A 21,054-nucleotide genomic window follows, 5' to 3' on the forward strand; every position below is an offset into this window, starting at 1 on the left:
TATCAATACATTAATTTCAATTAGGAGTATAAGAGTATCCAAAAGCATATGATAAACATCATTGAAAAGACACTTAGGGCTCACAAGGGAGCAGGAAAAAACAACTGATGAGAGTTACTGATAAAGTTGCATCGTACAGTGTATACAAAAACCATAGTAAAATGAAATGCCTGAGACCACAAACTAAGGAAACTGAAAGACTCATGAGTGACAAAGTACAAACCTAAATAATCAAGCATAAACAAATTTGTGAACAAGTGCATGCCATAAGTACCATGTGCCCAAGAATTAGAAAAATGAAAAAACGGAAAAGTGAAGACATGGATAAACTGTGAAGGCGTGAAAAAATACTTGTCATACCTTTAATGTTCGAGTGCGTACACTCGAACCACCGAACAGAACCCAGCGGTCAGCCGCTGCTCGCTGTTAAAAAAGAACCAAACAAGCGTTGCGGTCTAAATTAAAAAAAAAAAACAACAGAAAACAGAGAAACGCAGAGAGTGCACTCCAGTGCTTACCTTCAGTAAAGTAGCTGCACACGTGCTAGAGCAATAATCAACGACATGTCAGCACCTGCAAAACGGAGCTACAAAGAAAAATAATGCCTCGCATTCTCCATTGCGTGGTCAAACACACTCTTCAATATAAACTCACTAGAAACAGTGGGGACACAAGCAAGAACTTCTGACCAAGGGACGCCGGCTCCAGCAAGTGAGCCTGTGCGTCATCGCCGTGTAAAAGCGTGACGGTGTGAAAAAACATAAACATGAAAATAGGACTGAAAAGGTGAAGGTGCCTAAAACGGAAGGCGGCTGCCACCCTAAATACGTGACATAAACCTACGTTGTCGGTGCAGGCTGTGAGCAAAACAGTAGAATAGAAATCAGGAAAGGGCAGTGAAATAAAGAGTGAAAGAATGAATGAAGTGAACATGAAATAAATATAAAATAATGAGAGAAAAAAACAAGAATGTGATGAACACATAAGAGGGAGCAATAACATCAAATGAAACACTGTCTACAAATTTATAACAGTCACACAATGGTTGACAAGATTACACAACCGCAATGATAGGGATGAAAAACCTAATCTAATGCATTATAAACCTGTCTATAATGGAGCAACTAACGCAGAATACAACTGGCAGACATACAAAAATACAGTTACCAAAGTTATAAAAAACAGGATAATTCGAATTTGTCATTCAACCCTTTTGGGGACAATGTGTGCATGAACTAAATCCAGTAAGACTTACATTGAGATAGAAATTTAGACTCATCTCTGTCTGGGCGGATTTCAACCATCTCAAGAACCCCGAATCTTAACTGTGCTATAGTGTGTTTTTCAGCTTACCAATGTTGTGCTAAAGGAGAACTGATCGTTTTAGTTCTGATTCTGCTTTTGTGTTCAGTGATTCAGGTACGAAGAACCCTCTACGTCTTTCCAACATAATATAAATCACATGGACATTTGATGATGTAAATGACATGATGACTATTGCTATTTGCACTAAAATTAAGGAAGATCTTTTTGCCTGATCGAGGGTGTGGCAGACTACTGCCTGTAATGACATTATTGCAATGTGAACAATTCCTACATTTAGATATCCCTTTATATGAGACTTTAACATTGTCTGCAGATTTATTTAAAATTTCGTAAGTACTGATGCATGCCATAAGTACTGATGGTACTTATAGCATGCACTTGTTCAAAAAATTCGTTTATGCTTGATTATTTAGGTTTGCCCTTTGTCACTCATGAGTCTTTCAGTTTCCTTAGTTTCTTTATCTCTGGCATTTCATTTTACTATGGTTTTTGTATACACTGTACGAGGCAACTTTATCAGTCACTCTACTCAGTTGTTTTTTCCTGCTACCTTGTGAGCCAGAAGTGTCTTTTCATTGATGTTTATCATATGCTTTTGGATACTCTTTATTAAAATTAATGTATTGATACATTGCAGATTCCCCTGACGAAGGGCTTATGTGAAAAGCCCGGAATGCATTGGGAGATATTAAGTTCTGTTGATTTATGCTGAATACAAGCTGTTTTGTTCGTCATTTTTTGAACTTCATTTCATCTGCGACTATCAAGAATAAAGCAGATCACAATCAATCTCATTGTTGGAAGATCTTTTTTCAGTCTTGGATTCCTTGGAACTGTTTTGATTACTGTTGTTCACTTTAGAATAATAGTACAACTAGTGTTTTGATAACGTGGTGTACACTTTAATTTCACTTTCGTCTCAACTTTCTAAAAGGGACATTTTAAGAACTGCAATTTAAAAACCAACTTCACCATAAGTTGTGTTTTTAAATTGTGAGTCCAGAGACACCACATTTGATTTCCCTATCTTACCCCAATGGGGAACTATATACTAATAAAATGTTACTAGGCTGCCCCAATGTTAACCTATGGGAAAGATAGGCCTCGCGGTAGTGAAAATCGAATTTAAGAGTATTTTACTATCAGTACATGTTCTACTTTTGAAATACACTGTACACTGCCCTCAGGGCTGCCTAGGGCCCAACTTAGGGGTGACTTACATGTAATAAAAGGAAGGTTTGGGTCTGGCAAGTTAGTTAACTTGCCAGGTTGAAATGGCAGTTTAAATTGCACACACCTTCTCTGCAGTGACAGGCCTGAGCCATGTTTGAAGTGCTACTTACGTGGGTGCTATAGGCCAACTAGTAGTCTTTAATTTACCAGCCCTGGGCACCTGGTGAGCACCTTACTAGGAACCTATAGGTAAATCGAATATGCCAATTGTGAATAAGCCAATATTACCATGTCTAGTGTTGAGATCACACGCACTTTTAGCACTGGTTAGCAGTGGTAAAGTGCCCAGAATCCTAAAGCAGGTAAGAATAAAGTCAGCAAAACAGGAGGTCAGAAGGCAAAAAGACTGGGGAAACCACGCCATGGATGCCAGGTCTAACAAATAGTAACACCTGTTCTTTATGGAGCAAAGAAACTGCTAAACTGTAGTATGAAATGCTATACAAAAAGTATTTAGAAGACATTATTTTTATATTATATTGTTTTATCATTGAAATGCTGGCATATGGCACTAGGAAGATATACTAGGTCATCTATTTACATATCATTTGCACTCACTACAGGAACCTAAAGACAACGATGATGTCTGAGTAGCATCAAAATATATACCGTATTTAAAGCTTTTACCTTCAGTTCTTCAATTTCATTCTGAAGAAGGCTTTCTTTCTGTACCATGTGCCTCCTTTGCGAGTCCAATCTGGACTCCATCTCGTGCTTCATTTCTTCCACCCGGCAGATCATCTCTGACCTATGAGAATACACATCACTCAATTCAAGCTTTTCTGTGGTTGGCTACATATGTATTTCTTGCTTTGACCACTATATTCTAAAATTGAGTTACAACCAGATGAAATCTATTTAGAATTATTTCATGAAATGGAGGATTAGCAGTGTAAAGTTAGTACAAATCAAATACTTTAAAATACATAATGGAATGTCAATGGAGGTAGAATAAAACAAAAATAATTTAAAACATCTGGTTGCCAAGCATGGGCACAAAAAAACTATGCAACGCAAATCTACAATTGTCACAAATTTTTAAGCCTTCCAGCTCTAGCCTGTGAAAAGTCTTCCTGCTAGGCGGGCAGACTCAGAACGATACCCCAAAGCTCAGAAACCATGGTCTTCCCTTTGTTGAATGCTACTTTACAGCATTGTGGGCAGTACCCTACCACCTCTGCCAGCTGCCACTCTGAAATAACTAAGCTAAAAGTCATCAGTTTGGATATTCCCACTTGCATACTGCACAAACGTAGATGGGGGTGCAGATTCTTGTAGCCATTCTTCACATGCAGAATGTGCATGCAAGTGCTGGGGGGGAAAGCAAAAACCTTTGCATCCTGCCATTATTGGCTGAGAATGGCAGGCACTATGTCAGGCTCAGATAATGAAGAGGGACCGGAGTTACCTACCCCGCCCCGCCTACCCCTCACCTCCTCCCCCGCACATATCCACCCACCGGCCTGTCCTCACATTACCAGGCCCTACCTACCTGATGGTTTCCTCCTCACAGGGCTTGGCCTCGATCCTGGAGCCAAACAAATATGCAGCATTTCACAAGCAGGGGCACTGGGAAATGGAGGTGGCAAGAAGTGATGATTATTTGTTGGGAGATCATGCAAGTAATTGCGGATGTGTGTGTCTACCTATATTTATCTGTGTTTGTGCATATGTACATATAAGTGATTGATGTGGTTCCGTATTCAGGGAGGTACTGGCTGCCATGAATAGGGGTACATCATAGGTATAGACAATGGGGCAGAATGCTGACATATTATGTATGGCATCTAAGTTCATCATGGCATTGACTGGCATATTAGAAGAAACAGGTGTGTACTCTGACACTAAAAGCCATATATTGTGGGTAACATGAGGTATTGATCATCCTATGAGGAAAACTGGGGGACATCATGACATTCATATTGGGGACGCAAATACGTAAGTGTGTTTGTATATGCACATGAGAATATGTAATATCTGTGCACGTGAAGGGAATTCATTGCCTCTTCACAGCTTCTGGGATTAAATGCAAGTATATTATAGTTAATAACTGGCATATGCAAGTGATTGGCACATGATGGGAAATCAGCCTTTACTGTGAATAACAGGGCACAATGTTGCAGTCACCAGCATGTAACGTGATGGGATGGTTGGGAATTTGGTGGAACTTCCTGGCATGGATATAGTTATTGAAAATTTAAAAATACTATTTATGAAAAAAATTCATGCATTTATTCCGATTTTATAAAACAATACAAAACAAATCAGTGCAGCATTACATTTTTGAGCACTTGTACAATGTAAGAGTGATAGGAGTAGTGACAGAAGTTCCTCAGGGGATTTATGAAACAAAATGATGTGTTTTCAAAACATGACAAGCTGATGCTTGGGAAGAAATACCTTTACCCAAAATGAAAAGTTGGCATTTGTCACAAAATGTAAGTATTTTCAGAAAAGGGGAAGCTGATATTGGGAGAACGTAATTATTTTTTACTAAAACTAAAACATGTTTTTGTGTTATGGAATAATGTTTTCTTATTACGGTGTGCTCTTTCTTGCAGTTGAGGTGGACTTGTCATGACTTACATGGATGTACTCAATGGTTAATACGGATTTAACTCTGTATATCTGTACATACATATCTTGTGCCAGAGGACTGCACTTGTAAGATCCGTGTACCTATATCTACTGTCATGGACTGTACCATTACCACCTGCCTTAATCTGAGGGTTAGCTTTGCGGCCTAAAGCCTCAGACAATGAAATCTGTAACATAATTTTCTACCGTTCTTTTCCCAGTTAGTTCTCAGCATTATTATATGTCTGGTACCTTATTGGAAAAGAGCAGGATGGTAAAGGTACAAGTGAAGGAAGATGCTTTGTATATGGCCCAACGGTGAACATGTCAATTCGTATATAAAGAGAGATAACCTCCAATATTAAGATCATGTCCCAGCACGAGTGTAAATTGTTTTTGTTCTTACTCGTGCATCTAGATATCTCTCTCTAAAATTGAAAAAGTCCTTTATGTGTATTTTGCATTGATGTATTAGCTATCAGTATACATTCTGTAATAAAACTGCATTGTACTTTACATTTTGTGTCCACTTGACAAATTTCATACCAACAAAATTACGTTGAATGATTTTGGTCAACACGATTCATAGAACACGGTCTGTCTAAATAATTTGTTAAAATGAACAAACATATCTTAATAATGCCCATCATGGATTGTTCTTGTTGACATTTCTATATATACCGAGGGTCCATGTAGGGGTGCTGGGTTGTCCAATTCTTGGAGAAAACTTTTACTCTGGCAATATCTAGTTTCCCTTCTGATATCCTGAATCTTACATTTAATTTTTTTTATACTTGTACAACTCTCTACTGGTTTTCATGCATACACAAATGGCAAATATAACTGGCATACAGATTGGCAGAATCTCTTTCAGAGGACCATGGGGCAAGCTTGAGTTAATGGGCCCAAACGTGGAGGTTGAGGCCTTTTATTCCTCATGTCCCGGGGACCGACCTGCTTTGGTCTTGAGTAACTGAACCAACTGGTACTCCTTTAGAACTTGACGGTCGGTGATAGCCTGGGCCAAGCAGTCCAAGGCTATTCGGGGGGTAGGTGCAAGCTATGTGAGGGTTCATAACTCAAAATACCCCTGTGACACCAATAAGATGATGGTTCAGTCCAGTACTGGCCTTTAGTGTAAAAAGCAGTATTCATTACACAAACTAAACAGTGCAAGCTAAATAATCCACACAAGTAGTCTCTCAACACTAGCGATCTACCGTTCATCAGGGCAATGCTCCCCAGGCGGGCCATCTTGCTCCCTCCTCTCCTACTACACGCAACCCTGTTTCCCTGGCAGGTTTTAGGAGGCAACTCCAAGTAATGACCACAGTAGTGATGCACATCAAAGTGTGGCTTTGGCATTGAAAGTCTTTCAACTCTTTAGTGGTAAAACCTCTGAGCTTCAAAAAGTCTCACATGGGCCTATGGTCTTGCTTCCACCTTACACTAACTGCATCCTTCAGAAGAGTCCAGGAGCTGGGTTGCTTTTCTCCCCCGTGCGTCACGCTGGGCAGCTCACGCGTCGCTCTTCTTGTGGTCAGCAAGACCAACAGTGTTTGATGGATGAAGTAGGTGACGAGTGCAGCGGCTCCTTCTTCACGGTTTCTGCTGGTAAGTCGGTGAAGCAGCGGCATGTAGTGTCTGAACTTGTTCCTGAGCCCCATCGATAATCTTCCAACACTACAAAGGACCCAATGGTTCTAGTGGCTCCCTTTTGACATATGGGCGTCACAGATATGAGCAGTAGTTCCGATCAGGTTGCATCCTCCAGGTGATGGCTGAAAAACATTCTCAGTGGCCCCCTTCTTGTACACAAGGCTCACATACATGGGTGATGGCTCACATTGTGAGTTGCACAGAGGACGACCCACAGTATCAGTTGCACGGGTGAGGGCTACAGCAATCCCAGTCGCCCTCATCCTGGCACACAGGGGTCACGGACACAGGCAATGGCCCCAATGAGATCAGTGATACCAGACAACAGTGTTGAGTAGGGTGGAAAGTTTGAGGCCAATCCTGGATGCTCCTATGTTGAAGATGTGGTGGGGGCATGGGTCGGATGAGTCCCTTGAGTTGATGGATTCCATGACTGTGATGGTGTCCTGTGTGGTGAGGTGGTACCAGGTGGTTAGCCTTGGGATGGTTGTGTGTGTGAAGTTGTGGCTGTTGAAAAAGTCTTTGGACTTGATTTGAGGGTTGAAGTTTCTGTAGATGTTGGTGAATTTATTGTGGAATAAATCGGCGAGGCTGTCGCATAGATCCTGAGAGGGAGAGCTGTTTGATGTTGCGGGGTTGGTCAATTCCTTAATTATGCAGAAGAGCTCCTTACTGTTATTGGGGTTAGCTTTGATGCCCGATGCCAGAGCTTTTTCCTTCATCTCATGTAGCTGGAGGTGGTATAGGTTGAGTGCAGATGTGTAGGCGGTTCTGGTTGTGTTGGCTGGGTCTTTGATGGTGCACCACCTTCTCTCTTGGTCCTTGCAGTGGCGCTTGGCTGTCCTGAGGTCTTTGGTGAACCAGCTGCCATGCTTTATGGATCTTCTTTTTCTTCTTTTTAATGGGGGCGACAATGTTAGCGAATTCAGTGTTGAACAGCGCAGTTGTTGAACAGCATATCCAGCAAATTAAAATATTGAGACCTAACACAACCCATCCTGCTTAGAGGCAAAAAAGGAAGACAGTCCTGTGAATAGATCACAAGAAGTCAAATAGTATATGCCAAAGAGAGTGTCTATCAGCTGATTTCTGACTGGTTTGCAACGTCTGCGGTGCAGGTCTTCCAAATGTACAGTGCAACACGGCAATTCCCTCAGAAACATGAACATACAATCACTTCCTGCCATCCCCAACACAATAATACATATTGTGAAGTGAGAAGGCAACACAGCCAGTTAAAGCAGCCAGTTGTAGATACTTTTCCCACCATGGGTGCACTGGTATTTACCACCTTATCAGAGAAAACAATGTGCAATAAAAGTTGTGACTGTTACTACTACAGTATCGGCACCAGATGGAACAGTTTCTGTAAGAAGGGGCTTGCTGTTGGCACTTAGAAGCTCATCTCCCAAATGTAAAAAAATAGATGAAACATGTTTAAATTCGGTTTATAGTGCTAGTGGTAGATGCCACTCTCCGAGCTGTAGACTGGCGCTTTTGCCTTTATGACCTTCTGATAGTTATGAAAGAGAATTTGTTTTCTAGGTTGTTTTTGCGTTTCAACAATTCTAATGTATTCAACACCAGTTTTGCAATACCCACACTGGCTATGTGGTTTCTGGGCAGAGGATCAGAACATGATCATTACACTGGAATGGGCTTCTGGGACAATGAAGTTCAAACAAATGTCCTGAACTGGAGGAACTGTGTGAACTAACGTTATGCCGATGCATTCTGACGAATCTTGCTTTCCTTCTCAACGAGAGGACTATGGCAAGAGTCATAACATTTCCCACATTGCTAACTTCAAGTAGATTTAAGTACTTTTATCTTCAGTCGAATGATGTGCGTTGAGATGAAACCTGTAGGCGATGTGTAGTGAATGCACTACATTCATGCCCCGGACCCACAGCTCTACTACTGGACACTGCTGTGCTATGAGTACATGTTTATACAGCAACAAATGAGTAAAGTTCATCGGAGGAAAGACTGTCTGGCGACTATGCACGAGACTTACACAAAAGATATGCACGAAACAACTATCCTTATGACAAACCCATTTCATCTGACACATATTAGAGGGTGCCTGGTTTTAGATACCCTAGACTACAAATGTGGAGAGAAAAAGCACAAGGCATTATCCAGACTGCCTTAAAGGATAAGCCATGTTGGACACTTCACGTGACTCACTTTATCATGGGACAAAGTGACAAACTATAGTTAGCAAATTGTAAGAGTAAACTGGAGTCTGGGACTTCAGCCCGCTTGAGAGTAGCTAGCACATTACACCGACTGTTAAAAGAAGATGCTGTATAGACCTTAGATGTTGAAATGTTTCACCTGAGTAGCTCGAGTTCGGTCCGCAGCTCCGCAATGCAGTTATGCTGCAGGTCCTCTGCACTCAGGATGGCATAACCACAGCCATTTGGGCACTCGCGGCTCCGATGCTCACACAGGGCTAAGTGGCCTTCCAAATGACGCCGCTCAACCTGAACTGGGCAACCTGAATGGAGAACATGACAGACATATAAGCATCCACCACAGATATTCATCCTGTATGTCTAGCAGTCCCACAGCAGCAATGCACACATTCTACAGACTGGGAGCCAGCCAAGGGTATCCATAGCTATCTCAAGGAGATACCCACAAAGTAATTAGATCTCACTGTTGGAGGGCTTGAAATGGGCTACTTACCTGAAAAGGAATGAAATATGTGGAGTGGTTACATATGGAGGGAAAAAACAATAGAAACCTTCCCAGACCACTCTTCGCAACCTGTTATTTTCAACTTTATTTGACAGGTACACGTGTACTCTTGACATGTACACTTTTCCTTCACAAACCCGAAGGAATTTAACATTCATTTGTTGTCTGCTGTTGTGCAGGGCTCAGACTGATTCTCCACCACATGAGAATGAGCTGCAGATCAATGAGTTGGTGATGGGAGGCAGGCAGGTTTACAGGGGAACAATGAAAGAGTTAGTGACTGGTAAACTGGAGTAAATGGCTGTTAGAGAATATCTGACACACACAGTGAATGAAGATGGGATTCAACCATTTAAGGTACTTCTAATAGGTTCCATGTGAAGGGGAAAGTGAGTAGGTTTAATTGAGAAGAGACGAACGTGCGCAGGGTCCTTTCACCAAAACCTTTGCACCTGCTGGACGAGGCTAGTTAGTCTCTTATTGTATGCTGACTTCATGTGCTTGGACCACAGTTCCACAGATGCTCACAAATACTACACAAGTAATCAGTAAAATATTCATTCTATGGGTTGTCAGCAGTCACACTCGGGCTTCTCTGATTTATTTTTTAAATCTCATTAGCAGTTCTGTTAAATCTAGGTGATAAATATTTCGAAGAAACATATAAAAGGTGAAGGAAGGAGTGCTAGCAAACAGTTTAAACCACTGGTAATCGCTCTGGGTAGAATTCCAACCCATGGTTTTTCACTCAGGGCAGCTTTAGCGCTGGTCACGCCCGGTGCGACAATCACTTTTGTCGCCCCCACATCCCATGACCACCTCCTGGGATTCTCTCACTACCACCTGCAAAAGTACCCCTCATCTCTCACATATTAAGATACTGCTAAACACAGCGCCCCCATGAGGTCACAGCGCCCCCCTCCACAGGGCAGCACCCAGTGCGGCCACACCAGTCGCACTGCCCTAAAGCCGGCCCTGTTTTCACTCCCAGTGTCAGTCTACTCTAGACATAGACCTGCCTTATGCATATCGGTACTGATCTGTACTGGAATGCAACCTGGAGCGATCACCAGTGGCTGAGATAAATTTAAACAATAAACTCATCTCCTTGTTGATGCCCTAAGCACAAAATGCATACCCCGGCATGGGTCCTATGCTCCCATAGGCCTCAAAATGCACCAAGTCAGGATGGACTGTCCCTTTGAGGAGCACGGTTAGTATGGATTTGGATAAGGAGGACCTCTGTTTACAGTCTCATGGTCGGCGAAAAGTGATGCAGTGGAATGCGGCCTGTGCGATCGCTCGTGGCTGAGATACATTCAAACATAAAATCCATCACCTTATTGTTTGTTGTAGTAGTGTCCTAAGTGTGATGGGTATGCCCAGATGTGGGTCCAGAGCTCACTGGACTCAAGCTGCACCCTAGTGACAAGGCCCAAATAACCCAAAACCATCTGGTGTTGCTTGTGTTCCCTTCTTGTGGGGCTTGCCTGGCAGTTTGGGATGCATTGTTCCCTTGAGAAGCAGGGTCAGTACTGATTTACCTATGGTGGGCCTCAGTCTAGAGTGGCATGCTGGGAGAAAAATGATGGACAGGAATATAACACGAGCACTTATCAGTGGCTGACGTTAATTCAATTCACAATCCTATCTGATATAAATGATTCAGTGAGCTACTGCAAAGCCTTACAACCTGACTGTCATGCATAAGGACACTGCATTCCTCCAAATGCACTAAGAGCTGTCCCAGAGAACGATGCTTGAGCTAGAGATCTGAAAGCGCATTAAGGACAGGTAGAGCAGGTAGTTAATCTGTTCAGACAGTGCTTCCATAATTTAATTGCTTGCTCTTTCAGCTCGGTTGAGGACAGGGGCTGTACATTTCTAACCTTGCTTATATACAGACGATGACCAAACATTGCTCAATGTGACAACACTCTACTGCAAATGGTAGAATGGCTTGGGCACCATCACACAAGCGCACACTACAAAGAAATGTTTAACATCCACAACCATGTACAGGTCACACTGCTACATTCTCTAATAAAGCCCGCATTGTGAAAGGTCCATTCAGCTTCCAAAGATGGAAACAAGACTAGAATACAAATGTCTAAATTTGCATGAAATCCACAGGAAAGGTGAGGTACATTCTAAATGTGAAATGTCCGTATAGGAAAAAGAATTTAAGGCTCAGAAAAAGAAACATTGAAGGTAACCAATTCAGTATACTGAAGTAAGCACCTCAAATACAGTCACCCATGTATCAAGGTTAAAGCACTGGACGCCGTGGTTTTGAAAGGCATGTAAGTCAACACAACACTTGGGCTGAAATTGGAAGAAACTTGTGCACCAGGAAACATGATTTAAACCTACTGGCTCTGATGATTCCAGTCTCAGGCAATATGAAAGCCAAAATTAATCAGTGACTCTAAAAAATATGCATTTTGGGCCTCTTTCACCATCTCAGAACTTCAGGAATTCACCAATTAGGAGTCCACTTTGACAACTGGACCAATACCTCAAACAGTTGCGGTAAATGAGTCTCACACCTTGACTTGTGTATGTGGCCACGTAAGCCATGTTTGGCATGTTCACTAACAAACTCCTGTCCTTGAGGGGAGGGAGTAACACATTTGGTGCCAGGAATCTGAGCATGTTAACTTGTACAGGGCTACCTTTAGGGGGAAACAGGCTGTGGACTTGAAAAGAGCTTTCCTTACTCCGACTAGCCAGATGAAACAGAGTGGTTCTCATGTAATTTTGCCCGGGGGGGGGCTTGATATACATAGGAGAGCCAGTATTGTGCCTAATCATTTGGAGATCACAAGACAAGACCACAACTGTACATCATCTGAGGATCATGGACATCTTGGCAGGTGGCATGAAAGCATTGCATTGCTGACCTTTGATCTGCTCCTAAAGGCTATTGCCAGGCCACCCCCTCTCTTATAGCTTCTGTCAAGTCAAGACAGTTGATATTCAGGGGGGGAAGGCAATTGCCACATCGGGTAAAGCGGCCTTGTGAAGCCAGGTTTTGGTTATAAGGCAAATATCTGGCTTTTCTGAGTCCAGCAAAATCCATACCTCGAGTGCATGTTTAGGGATTGAACGTGCATTAAAAGTATAGCCCGCTAGTTCTATTGGTTGATCGACAGAGTTCTCTCCTATAGTTTCTATCGACATTGGTTTAGCATAAGGGATGGAATCAGGTTGAGGCCTTTTCGAAATGATTTTAGGAATGGATGCTGAAGTACCAAATGCCTCAGGGCAGTTTGTCAATTTGTCCCTATATTGTTTTTTAAGTCGTATGAGTTCTTCACACGAGTATCGGTAGACTGCCATTTAGCGGAAGACAGTATAATCTCCTATTGAAAGAAAAGAGGATATAGAAAAAAGGGCAGGGGTTCTGGCGTCTGGCAGCGGTCAGGCGCGGATGGGCTTGCCTTCGGAGCGCCGAATTGTAGGCCTGTCTGCCATGGGGCCTTGGAATGCAGATCTTAATCTTTAGTGAGGCCATGATTTGGCCTCTACCTTCAATCTATTCCATTCGGCCCTCAAATCGCCGAGGTCTGCTGTTGGATGCCCATGTTTTATGGCTGTCGATTTGGGAATGCACAGACGTGCTCCCCCTGACCTCTGATGTTCACTGGAGCCAGACATCATGGTCCCCAAGACTCATGGAGCATAGAAATGTCCATATTCTATAAGTGGCATTTCTAAGCTCGTTATGCCATAACCCCCTTTACCAATGGAAAGGGTTTGGCACTGCGAATCCATTGATATGAAACATTATGAGGCTGCTCCAATGCAATCCACCATTGCTGAGTGAAGTATTGTCAACTATTTCACCATATAAACTTATGGGCATAGCAGGCCTCATAGGTAGTGAAAACACACAGAGTATCCTCACTACCTGGGCGCACGTGTGCTATCGCGTACCCCGACCGGAGATGGCAGGAGAGACACATAGTTCCCAGCACCATGGGTGCCAGTGCACCTGCCTAGGTCTGCACGACAGACTGGACATGGGTTTAACCAATACGTGTGTCTCAGTCCTCGCACTAAACTGCGTTGGCAGGCGGCACGCGCAATCAGGGACACCATAGGTGCGGGTGCGTTCTCACAGCGGACTACACTGGCTAGCTGCTCATGAGTTTACCCACAATAGCTATCAGTGCACACCCGCCGGTCTGCCATGACAAATCGGCCCATGTTTCAGAACATGAATATAGCGCCATTTCACACCAAGGATAAGAAGGGCTCGCGCACTTTCACACGGCTGTTGCGGTGGGAAAAGGCCCAAAGCAGGGAGGCCCTGAAAGAGAATCAGGAAACCCAGGTGGAAAAAGCAAAAAGGTTTCGCAAACCTCTGCCTGACGAGTATCAGATGCAACACAGATTGAGTAGGTGCCGCCCCTGTCTTGCTCATTATCCATCGACCCATTTTACAGGAAGATCCATCACCACATCATGTGCCTTGTGTGAAGTTGAAGATCAATCACGGATGTCTGAAAACCAAAGTATGTAAAACCATCTCCCCTGTATAGTAGGGACAGGTTAGCATGAAGAGTATGGTGAGCCTGGCTTGAACCCGTTTGCACTCATTCATTGCAGAGGACGGAGGTAGGTGTCGTATCCTCAAGCTTCTTAATGCACTTTCACATGTTAAAGTCGACGCTCCACAAAGAGGACATATACATTTGTTTGATACCAGCAAAAGTGTGTACATTTTGGCCATTTTCCCTTACTGACTACATCCAACACCACACAAGACTGGGTCAGCTGAATAATGAAGCAGCCCAGCCTCTAATAACTGGGCTTGGTATTTTCTATCAAGCTTCATGGAGACAACTGGAACCAAGGATGGTTTGTCCAAATTCTGTGGCCTTTTTATCAGAGTATTTTGTAGTGGAATGGAGAACTTCTGAGGCAGTCCTTTCAGACAAGATCAGGGCCAAACCCCTTTCTATTCAAGGGAGGTGCCTGCTGTTTTCAGGTTAAGAGGAATAGTGGTGTTGCTTCTCTGGGCATAAAAGCAACACATTTTGTGTTGGTGCCATCTTTCTGATCCTTTTGTACTTACTTCTGGGCCTGGCTCTATAAAGGGGAAGAGGAGTTGGCCTAACGGCTAGGGCGCTCGACCTCGAACCTGGGGATCTGGGTTCGAGTCTCGGTAACGACGCCAAAAAACCTCCTGTGATTCTGGGCAAATCACTTAATCTCCCCGTGCCTAAAATGAATGTGTGTCCGTCCTCATGTAACGTAACTGGTGCTATGTAAAGCGCTCTGATACCTGATTCGGTTCGGGTCTAGTTCGCGCTATATAAATCTCTGCAACAAAAAAAAGGGGTCGCCCATAGCTCTGTCCAGGACTGCCAAGTCATAGTGCTTTGGGAAGCCAGTGGTGGAACTGGAAGGACGAACTGGCTGCATCCCGCTTGAGATACCCATGATAAGAATCTTCATGAAAGTCTAACATGTCTACTTCTCAATGGAAGGGAAGGTCCGAGGTCAAAACCGGTCAAGTAACCACTCAATGTAGCACACCGTGTAGGTGGAATCTACAGAGAATGCTGAAGGAGGCAGATGTCTGAAGTCAGAAATCAGTAAACCCTGCAGAACACTAAGCCTTCGGTTTCCTATCAGAGACAGCTACCGAGACCTGCAGAAGTTGGAGCTTCCTAGAAGAGTGTTCAGTAGGTGTGTTAGGCTCACCCATTTGCTCAGCCTAATGCCACATGGAGGAATATAATCAGGCCTCAGGGCATTATACCAAAAGCCTATACAATATCAATTTGTGCGTAGTATTATATCAATATTTAGGAAAAAACAGAGCCTATCCTCATTGGTGGCACATACAGATACCAATAACAGTCTATCCCAGTCTTCACAGTAGTGAGATAAGCAAGACACTACCAGAAACCCTGTCTGATGGAACACTACTGGCTCCCCTCGCTGTCCAACACCATTTTCAAAACCAGCTGTATCGCTTACAAAGTAATTGAGACCTGCGACCTGCACCCTGCCTGCCCGGCTGGCAAGCTCTCCATCTTTGGTGGGTCTTAGCGCACCAGCAGGCAGAGCACCATCAGACTAGAGCCCAATAAAATTGTGAAATAAAAAGACAAACAAAGGCAACAGGCCTTTCCATTTATGCACCAAGAATCTGGAACAAGCTCCCTGTATCCATCGGAACACACCCAAGTTGACAAATTGAAGACACACCTCTTTAAGAACCCTACATCATGATGCAATAACAGTCCACAAAGGAGCTACCTCTCCAATGATCTGTTAACTGTACCCTTGCTTTGACTCTGTACCGCACTCTGTTGACTTTTGACTCGAATTGAGCCCAAAAATTTTAGCATATAAACAGACAGACACAAAATTATGGAAAAGCTGGTTTGTCGGAACGACAAACAGTTAAGGAAAAAGCTTTTTCCTATTAACGCATAGCTAAAGAATCTCCGAATTCTCCATTTCCAAATGCCACTGGGTGTCACCTGCTGGTCTGTAACAAGTCCTAACAAAAGCCTGCATGAGGAGTGTTTGTGTAAGAGAGCTGCTTGAGAAATCTTGCTCATATTAGCTTTTATTGTGAGATCTGGCAACCATTCCAGACACCTTTAAAACGCTTTCAACATATATGTTATGTTAAGATGAATTTATAAAGCGCACGGACACCAAAGGTTTCATGCGCTAATCGAATGAATGTTACTGCGAGGGACCAGATTAATACGGTTGCCCGAAAAGCCATATTTTCAAGGCCTTTCTGAAGCCCAGTAAGTTGTCACAATTACTGACTGAGAGTGGAAATGAGTTCCAAAGCCTAGGTGCCAGATAGGAGAACCTACGTCCACCCTGCCTTTTTAGTTTGATGGTGGGAGTAGTAAGAAGATGGAGGTGAGCAGATCGAAGGTTGCCCATAGGGGCATATTTGGTGATCCGGCTATTAAGAAATTTTGGGCTCCTGCAGTAGAGTGTTTTGAAAACTATGCAGCCTGTCTTAAAGGCGGTGCGGTGTGCTATGGGCAGCCAGTGTAGTTTAGACAGTAGGGGCCTGGCCAATTGCCATCTCGGCTGTTTGTAGATCAGTCTCGCCGTCTGATTCTGGATCATTTGGAGGCGGTTGAGCAGGCCCTGGGGGAGGCCAATATACAGGGAATTAGAAAAATCAAGGCGTGAGCGCACCAAAGCTATAAGCACCTGAACCAGAGCTGGATGGGACAGCAGATGTGCGATTTTCCTAATTTTACGCAACAGGAAAAGGCTGGTGGCGACCACGGCGCCCACGGCGCCCACGTGTCCTCTCAGTGAGAGATCTGAGTCTATAGTCACCCCAAGACTTTTCACTGATAAGGAAGGGACTGGGGGTGGGCCTAATTCGCCTGGCCAAAAATGAGATCCCCAACACGTGGAGCTCTTCCCAGGCAACACCAATTCTGTCTTGCCTGGGTTGAGCTTCAATTGATTCAGATCCATTCAACGCTGGATGTGAAGCATTGTGGATTAGAATTCGATGGCAGCATTGGGGGACTCCAGAGAGAAGACAAGCTGAAGGTCATCAGCATAATTGAAGACAGTGGTTCTCATGGCTTTAAGTGAGTGAATCAGAGGCCTGATGTAAAGGTTGAACAAAAGTGGAGAAAGGGAGGAGCCCTGTGGAACCCCACAAGAAGTGGACAGATTAGGGGCAGTAAAGTTCCCAAGACGCACTGCTTGGGTTCTGTCCGTCCAAAAGGACTTTATCCACTTAAAGGCGGCGTCCCGGATACCAGCTTGTTCGACACGGTTCAACAAGATGTTATGGTCGACCGTGTCAAACACCGCCGACAAAACCAGAAGCACAAGTGCTTGCGGGCTCCCCAAGTCAGCATTGGTCCTTAAGGTATCCATCACCGCCAGGATAACTGACTCCGTGGAATGGGCCGGCCGGAATCCGGCTTGGTTAGGCTCAAGGGAATCAGTTTTCTCAATGAAGTTAGAAAGGCACCTAGCCACGAGGGCCTCCAAGATGTTTGCAGAAAAAGGGAGGAGAGAGATAGGGCGATAATTAGATAGATTTGAGGGATCTGCTCCCGATTTCTTGAGGAGAGGGATTAATGTGGTGTTTTTGAAGGCTCTAGGTACTTCTCCCTTACTCAGGGATCCATTAAGGAAAGGAAGAATACTGTGAGGTAGGGCCGCAAATGTACCCCTCAAACAGAGGGAGGACAGCAGTCTTTAGAAGAGCCCAACTTGACTCGGGACATTAACTCTAGTAAGGTGTCCGGACATATAGCTGTAAATTGGTTCATAGTCGAGGAGTTGTTAGAATTGTCATCTAGAGCCTTCGCCTGAACGGTAATGGGATTACTGGCCCTGATGGTTTCAATTTTTTCCACGAAGAAATCGTTCAGCGAGTTACACTGTTTTTGAGTGGGGGCCTGACAGGGAGAAATTCTGTAATCGCTGCTGAGTTCATTTACAATCCTAAAAATTTCTCTGGATTTATTAGGGGCTGCGAGAATCCTAGTAGAGAAATACGAGGCCTTAGCAGTCAATAGGACTTATAGTCCCTAGAAGCTGACAGATAGAGCTGTTTATCCTTGCTGGCATAACAGAACAGTGCCTCCATTTCCTCTCTAGCTGACAAAGCAATAATTTTTGAGTTTTCAGTTCACTGGTGAACCATTTGTGGGCTTCAGAGTGTCTGGCCCGAGAGAATTTAATAAGTGGAGCATGAATATCGCTGGCCGCCCGTAGCCAGTCATTGATATCTTTCTCCATGGAGTCAACATTAGAGTTGGAATTAACGGTGGGGAGGGAACTAGCTAGAGTGTTGATGAATTCCTGGGTGTCAAGTGTTCTCCACTTTCTGGTCAGGCCTCCCTCCACCTTAGGAGTCTTTGCCCCGCCACTAAAGGTGGCTGTGAATTCAATCAGATGGTGGTCAGACCATATACAGGGAGAGATAAGAGGTGGCGAGAGTTCTATGTTGTAAGACCAAATTTGGTCCAAGATGTTGCCCTTGATGTGGGTAGGGGCAGTAAGTTGTTGGACCAGATTGATGTTGAGAAGCAGTTCAGAGAGTTCAGCCGACTGAGGGCCCCCGCATACATCATTAAACCAATAATTCAGGTCCCCAATAAGTAGGACTCTGGCATGGTTCATGGTTAGATTCGCTATCTGTTCACTGAGGGAGAGGGGAAAGGAGGGCATGGACTGGGGAGGACGGTAGATAAGCACCAGAGCTAAAGATCCCGAGTTAGTAACGAGAGTTTGACGATGTCCTCCACTTCTGGCAAAGCCAGAGAGGTCAATGTGGTAAACCTGTGGCTTTTATGTATAATAGCAGCCACTCTCCCTCCTATCTTCCCTACAGGCCGGTTGGCTGATAAGATATAGTAGTCAGAGGAGAATGCTGCTAAGATATCTGTCATAGAATCCTGCGTGAGCCAAGTCTAAAAAAAGCAGAACATCATCCGGTTTGTCAGAAAGTAGCAACAGGAAGATGTCCAGTTGGTGCTTCACCAAAGAGCGGGTATTAAGTTACAAGACACGAAGAGAGGTCGAGTTGCCTATAGTTAGATAGTTAGTGGGGGAAGCAGCAGGCGTCACGGACAAGGGGATGAGATGGCCCACTTGTTCATGAAGAATGCCATAGTTTTAATACGATCGAGAACTTCATGGGTTAGCGAAGCTTGAAATTGCTCCCCACCGGGGAGTAGGTAATAATTTGACCAGGGTTCGTGGCCCATGGGCCCAGTCGGGCGTGGGCGGGCGCAGACGGGCTTGCCTTTGGCACGCTGCCGGCGCTCCTGCTGCGCGCGTCCGCTGCGCTTCCGCATGCTGGTGTACATATATACCCCAGCCCCGCCTCCATAGATCCATAATGTATCTATTATTAAGACCGGCAATAGTGGACAATGAAGTTTAAGACTGGCAAGAGATGATAAACTGATGTTTATTCTGCAACATTTGCATACAGCTAAAAAGCCCCACATGAACCTTAACATTCATGGATTTAAAGAAGTGATCCTAATTGGTCAATTCAGAACACAGTTAATAATATTCTCGAATTCAGACCATAAACATTCGGTACACATGAACTCCAAACATCATGTGTTCTAAAGACAAATTTATGCAGCGCAAGACATACTACATAACTCACTGTTCACAAAAATAACGCAGAAAATATTCTCAAAGAGCTGAAAAAACAATGATAACATACCTAAAAATAGTTTTAAAAAGAAAGTTTTTCTCATAATGGTGCCTTCTTCCCTTGGGCTTCACATCAGGAACACTCTCGACAGTGGAGACTCCATCTGAATAACCTGTTCTTGTTCATCTTTTGGTTCATGTTTCTTTTCCTCTTGAAGAATCCTAAAACCAGTCTGCCTGAATGCCAACCTTTTGCATCAGCAGTGACGCTTGCATTGCACGTTTCCTCCGCTCCCTACACAAACCTTTGAAGGCTCCTTTCTCAAACAACTGCAAAAGTTAATTTAATCCAGTCTATCAAATCAAGCTCTGTATAGCCAAAGCTTTTCTTGCATCAACATTTGCTACAACGGCTTGTACGTCACACTTTCTTTCAGACCTAGAATATCCAAACCTACTTTTTCTGTCCATTCTTATTCATCTTGGACAGGACAGTGTACTGGTTTCCACTCTTGAACTACTGCAAATTGATGAAATGCGGAACTGGATGGATGATGTGGGATGCTTGGCGCTTTTTAGATGAAGCATGATCATGCATCTTGAAGAAGCAGCAGATGTGATGGAGAGTAGATCCTGCAGATTTCGTTTATGAATGTTTCCCTCCTCGAGGACACCTCACCCGATGCCGTCCCAAGCCACCGGCGATGGTTAAGTGGTATTGCTGTTAACATTTCCAGATTCAGTCTAGCGCCCACGGACAAGGTTCCTAGGGAGAATCTGTGTGAGCCACAATATCCATCAGAAAGAAGGCTAATAAAGAAAAGTAACTTGTTCTTTACTATCACTTGGCTCGGACGCCATACATTACACCAGCAGCAGGCTGGTCCAAAGGCAAGCCCCACGCCCGCAACCTGCCACTATTCCTATTCAGTGAATGTTAATGAGGTTTGCGTAGTGGAAACCTTGGTTTAGAGCTGGTGCTTTGATACTGCCTCAGAGGCACAGTGTGTGCTGTCGCTCTACCAGTGTTATTGTAATAGAGCACCCTTTTGCCAGCATATCCTGCTTGATTGCATGCTTTCCCTTGTTACCTGCATATGAAATGAGCTCATATCCCATGCACTTGTGTGTGCAAAGTCATTATCCTCGCAAACTTAAAACCAATGGTCCAATGTGATTGTCGGCTATGCTCCCATCGCAGCCAATGGGCTACCATTACTCTTACGTAGAGTGGTGCAAATTAGCTTCGATGAGAGCATGGGATTGAGCAAACAAGAATGAGTGTCCTGGGGCAGAAAGTGGGCCACCGAGCATCTACAAAAGCGCATTTACTGCATCTACGAAGTTCAGTGTGGGTGTCACAAGGAACCTTTTTATTAACAGTATCTCCCATTAACAAGTGAGAGCGAG

General features: G+C 44.0%; 1 protein-coding gene across 2 annotated transcripts in view; it reads right to left on the minus strand.

Annotated features, from left to right (window-relative positions):
* Nucleotides 1-21,054, minus strand: part of LOC144828656 (RING finger protein 151-like) — a 233,260-nt gene that overhangs the window by 44,254 nt on the left and 167,952 nt on the right. For both annotated transcript variants that reach the window (XM_078687030.1, XM_078687029.1), the window contains exons 4-5: nt 9,136-9,298; nt 3,187-3,307 (exon numbers count right to left, since the gene is read on the minus strand). In XM_078687030.1, the coding sequence (XP_078543156.1) occupies nt 3,187-3,307; nt 9,136-9,298 (284 nt within the window). The remainder of the gene's footprint in view (nt 1-3,186; nt 3,308-9,135; nt 9,299-21,054) is intronic.

The sequence above is a fragment of the Lissotriton helveticus genome, chromosome 4_1, assembly GCF_964261635.1.
Source record: "Lissotriton helveticus chromosome 4_1, aLisHel1.1, whole genome shotgun sequence".
Lineage (NCBI taxonomy): Eukaryota > Metazoa > Chordata > Amphibia > Caudata > Salamandridae > Lissotriton > Lissotriton helveticus.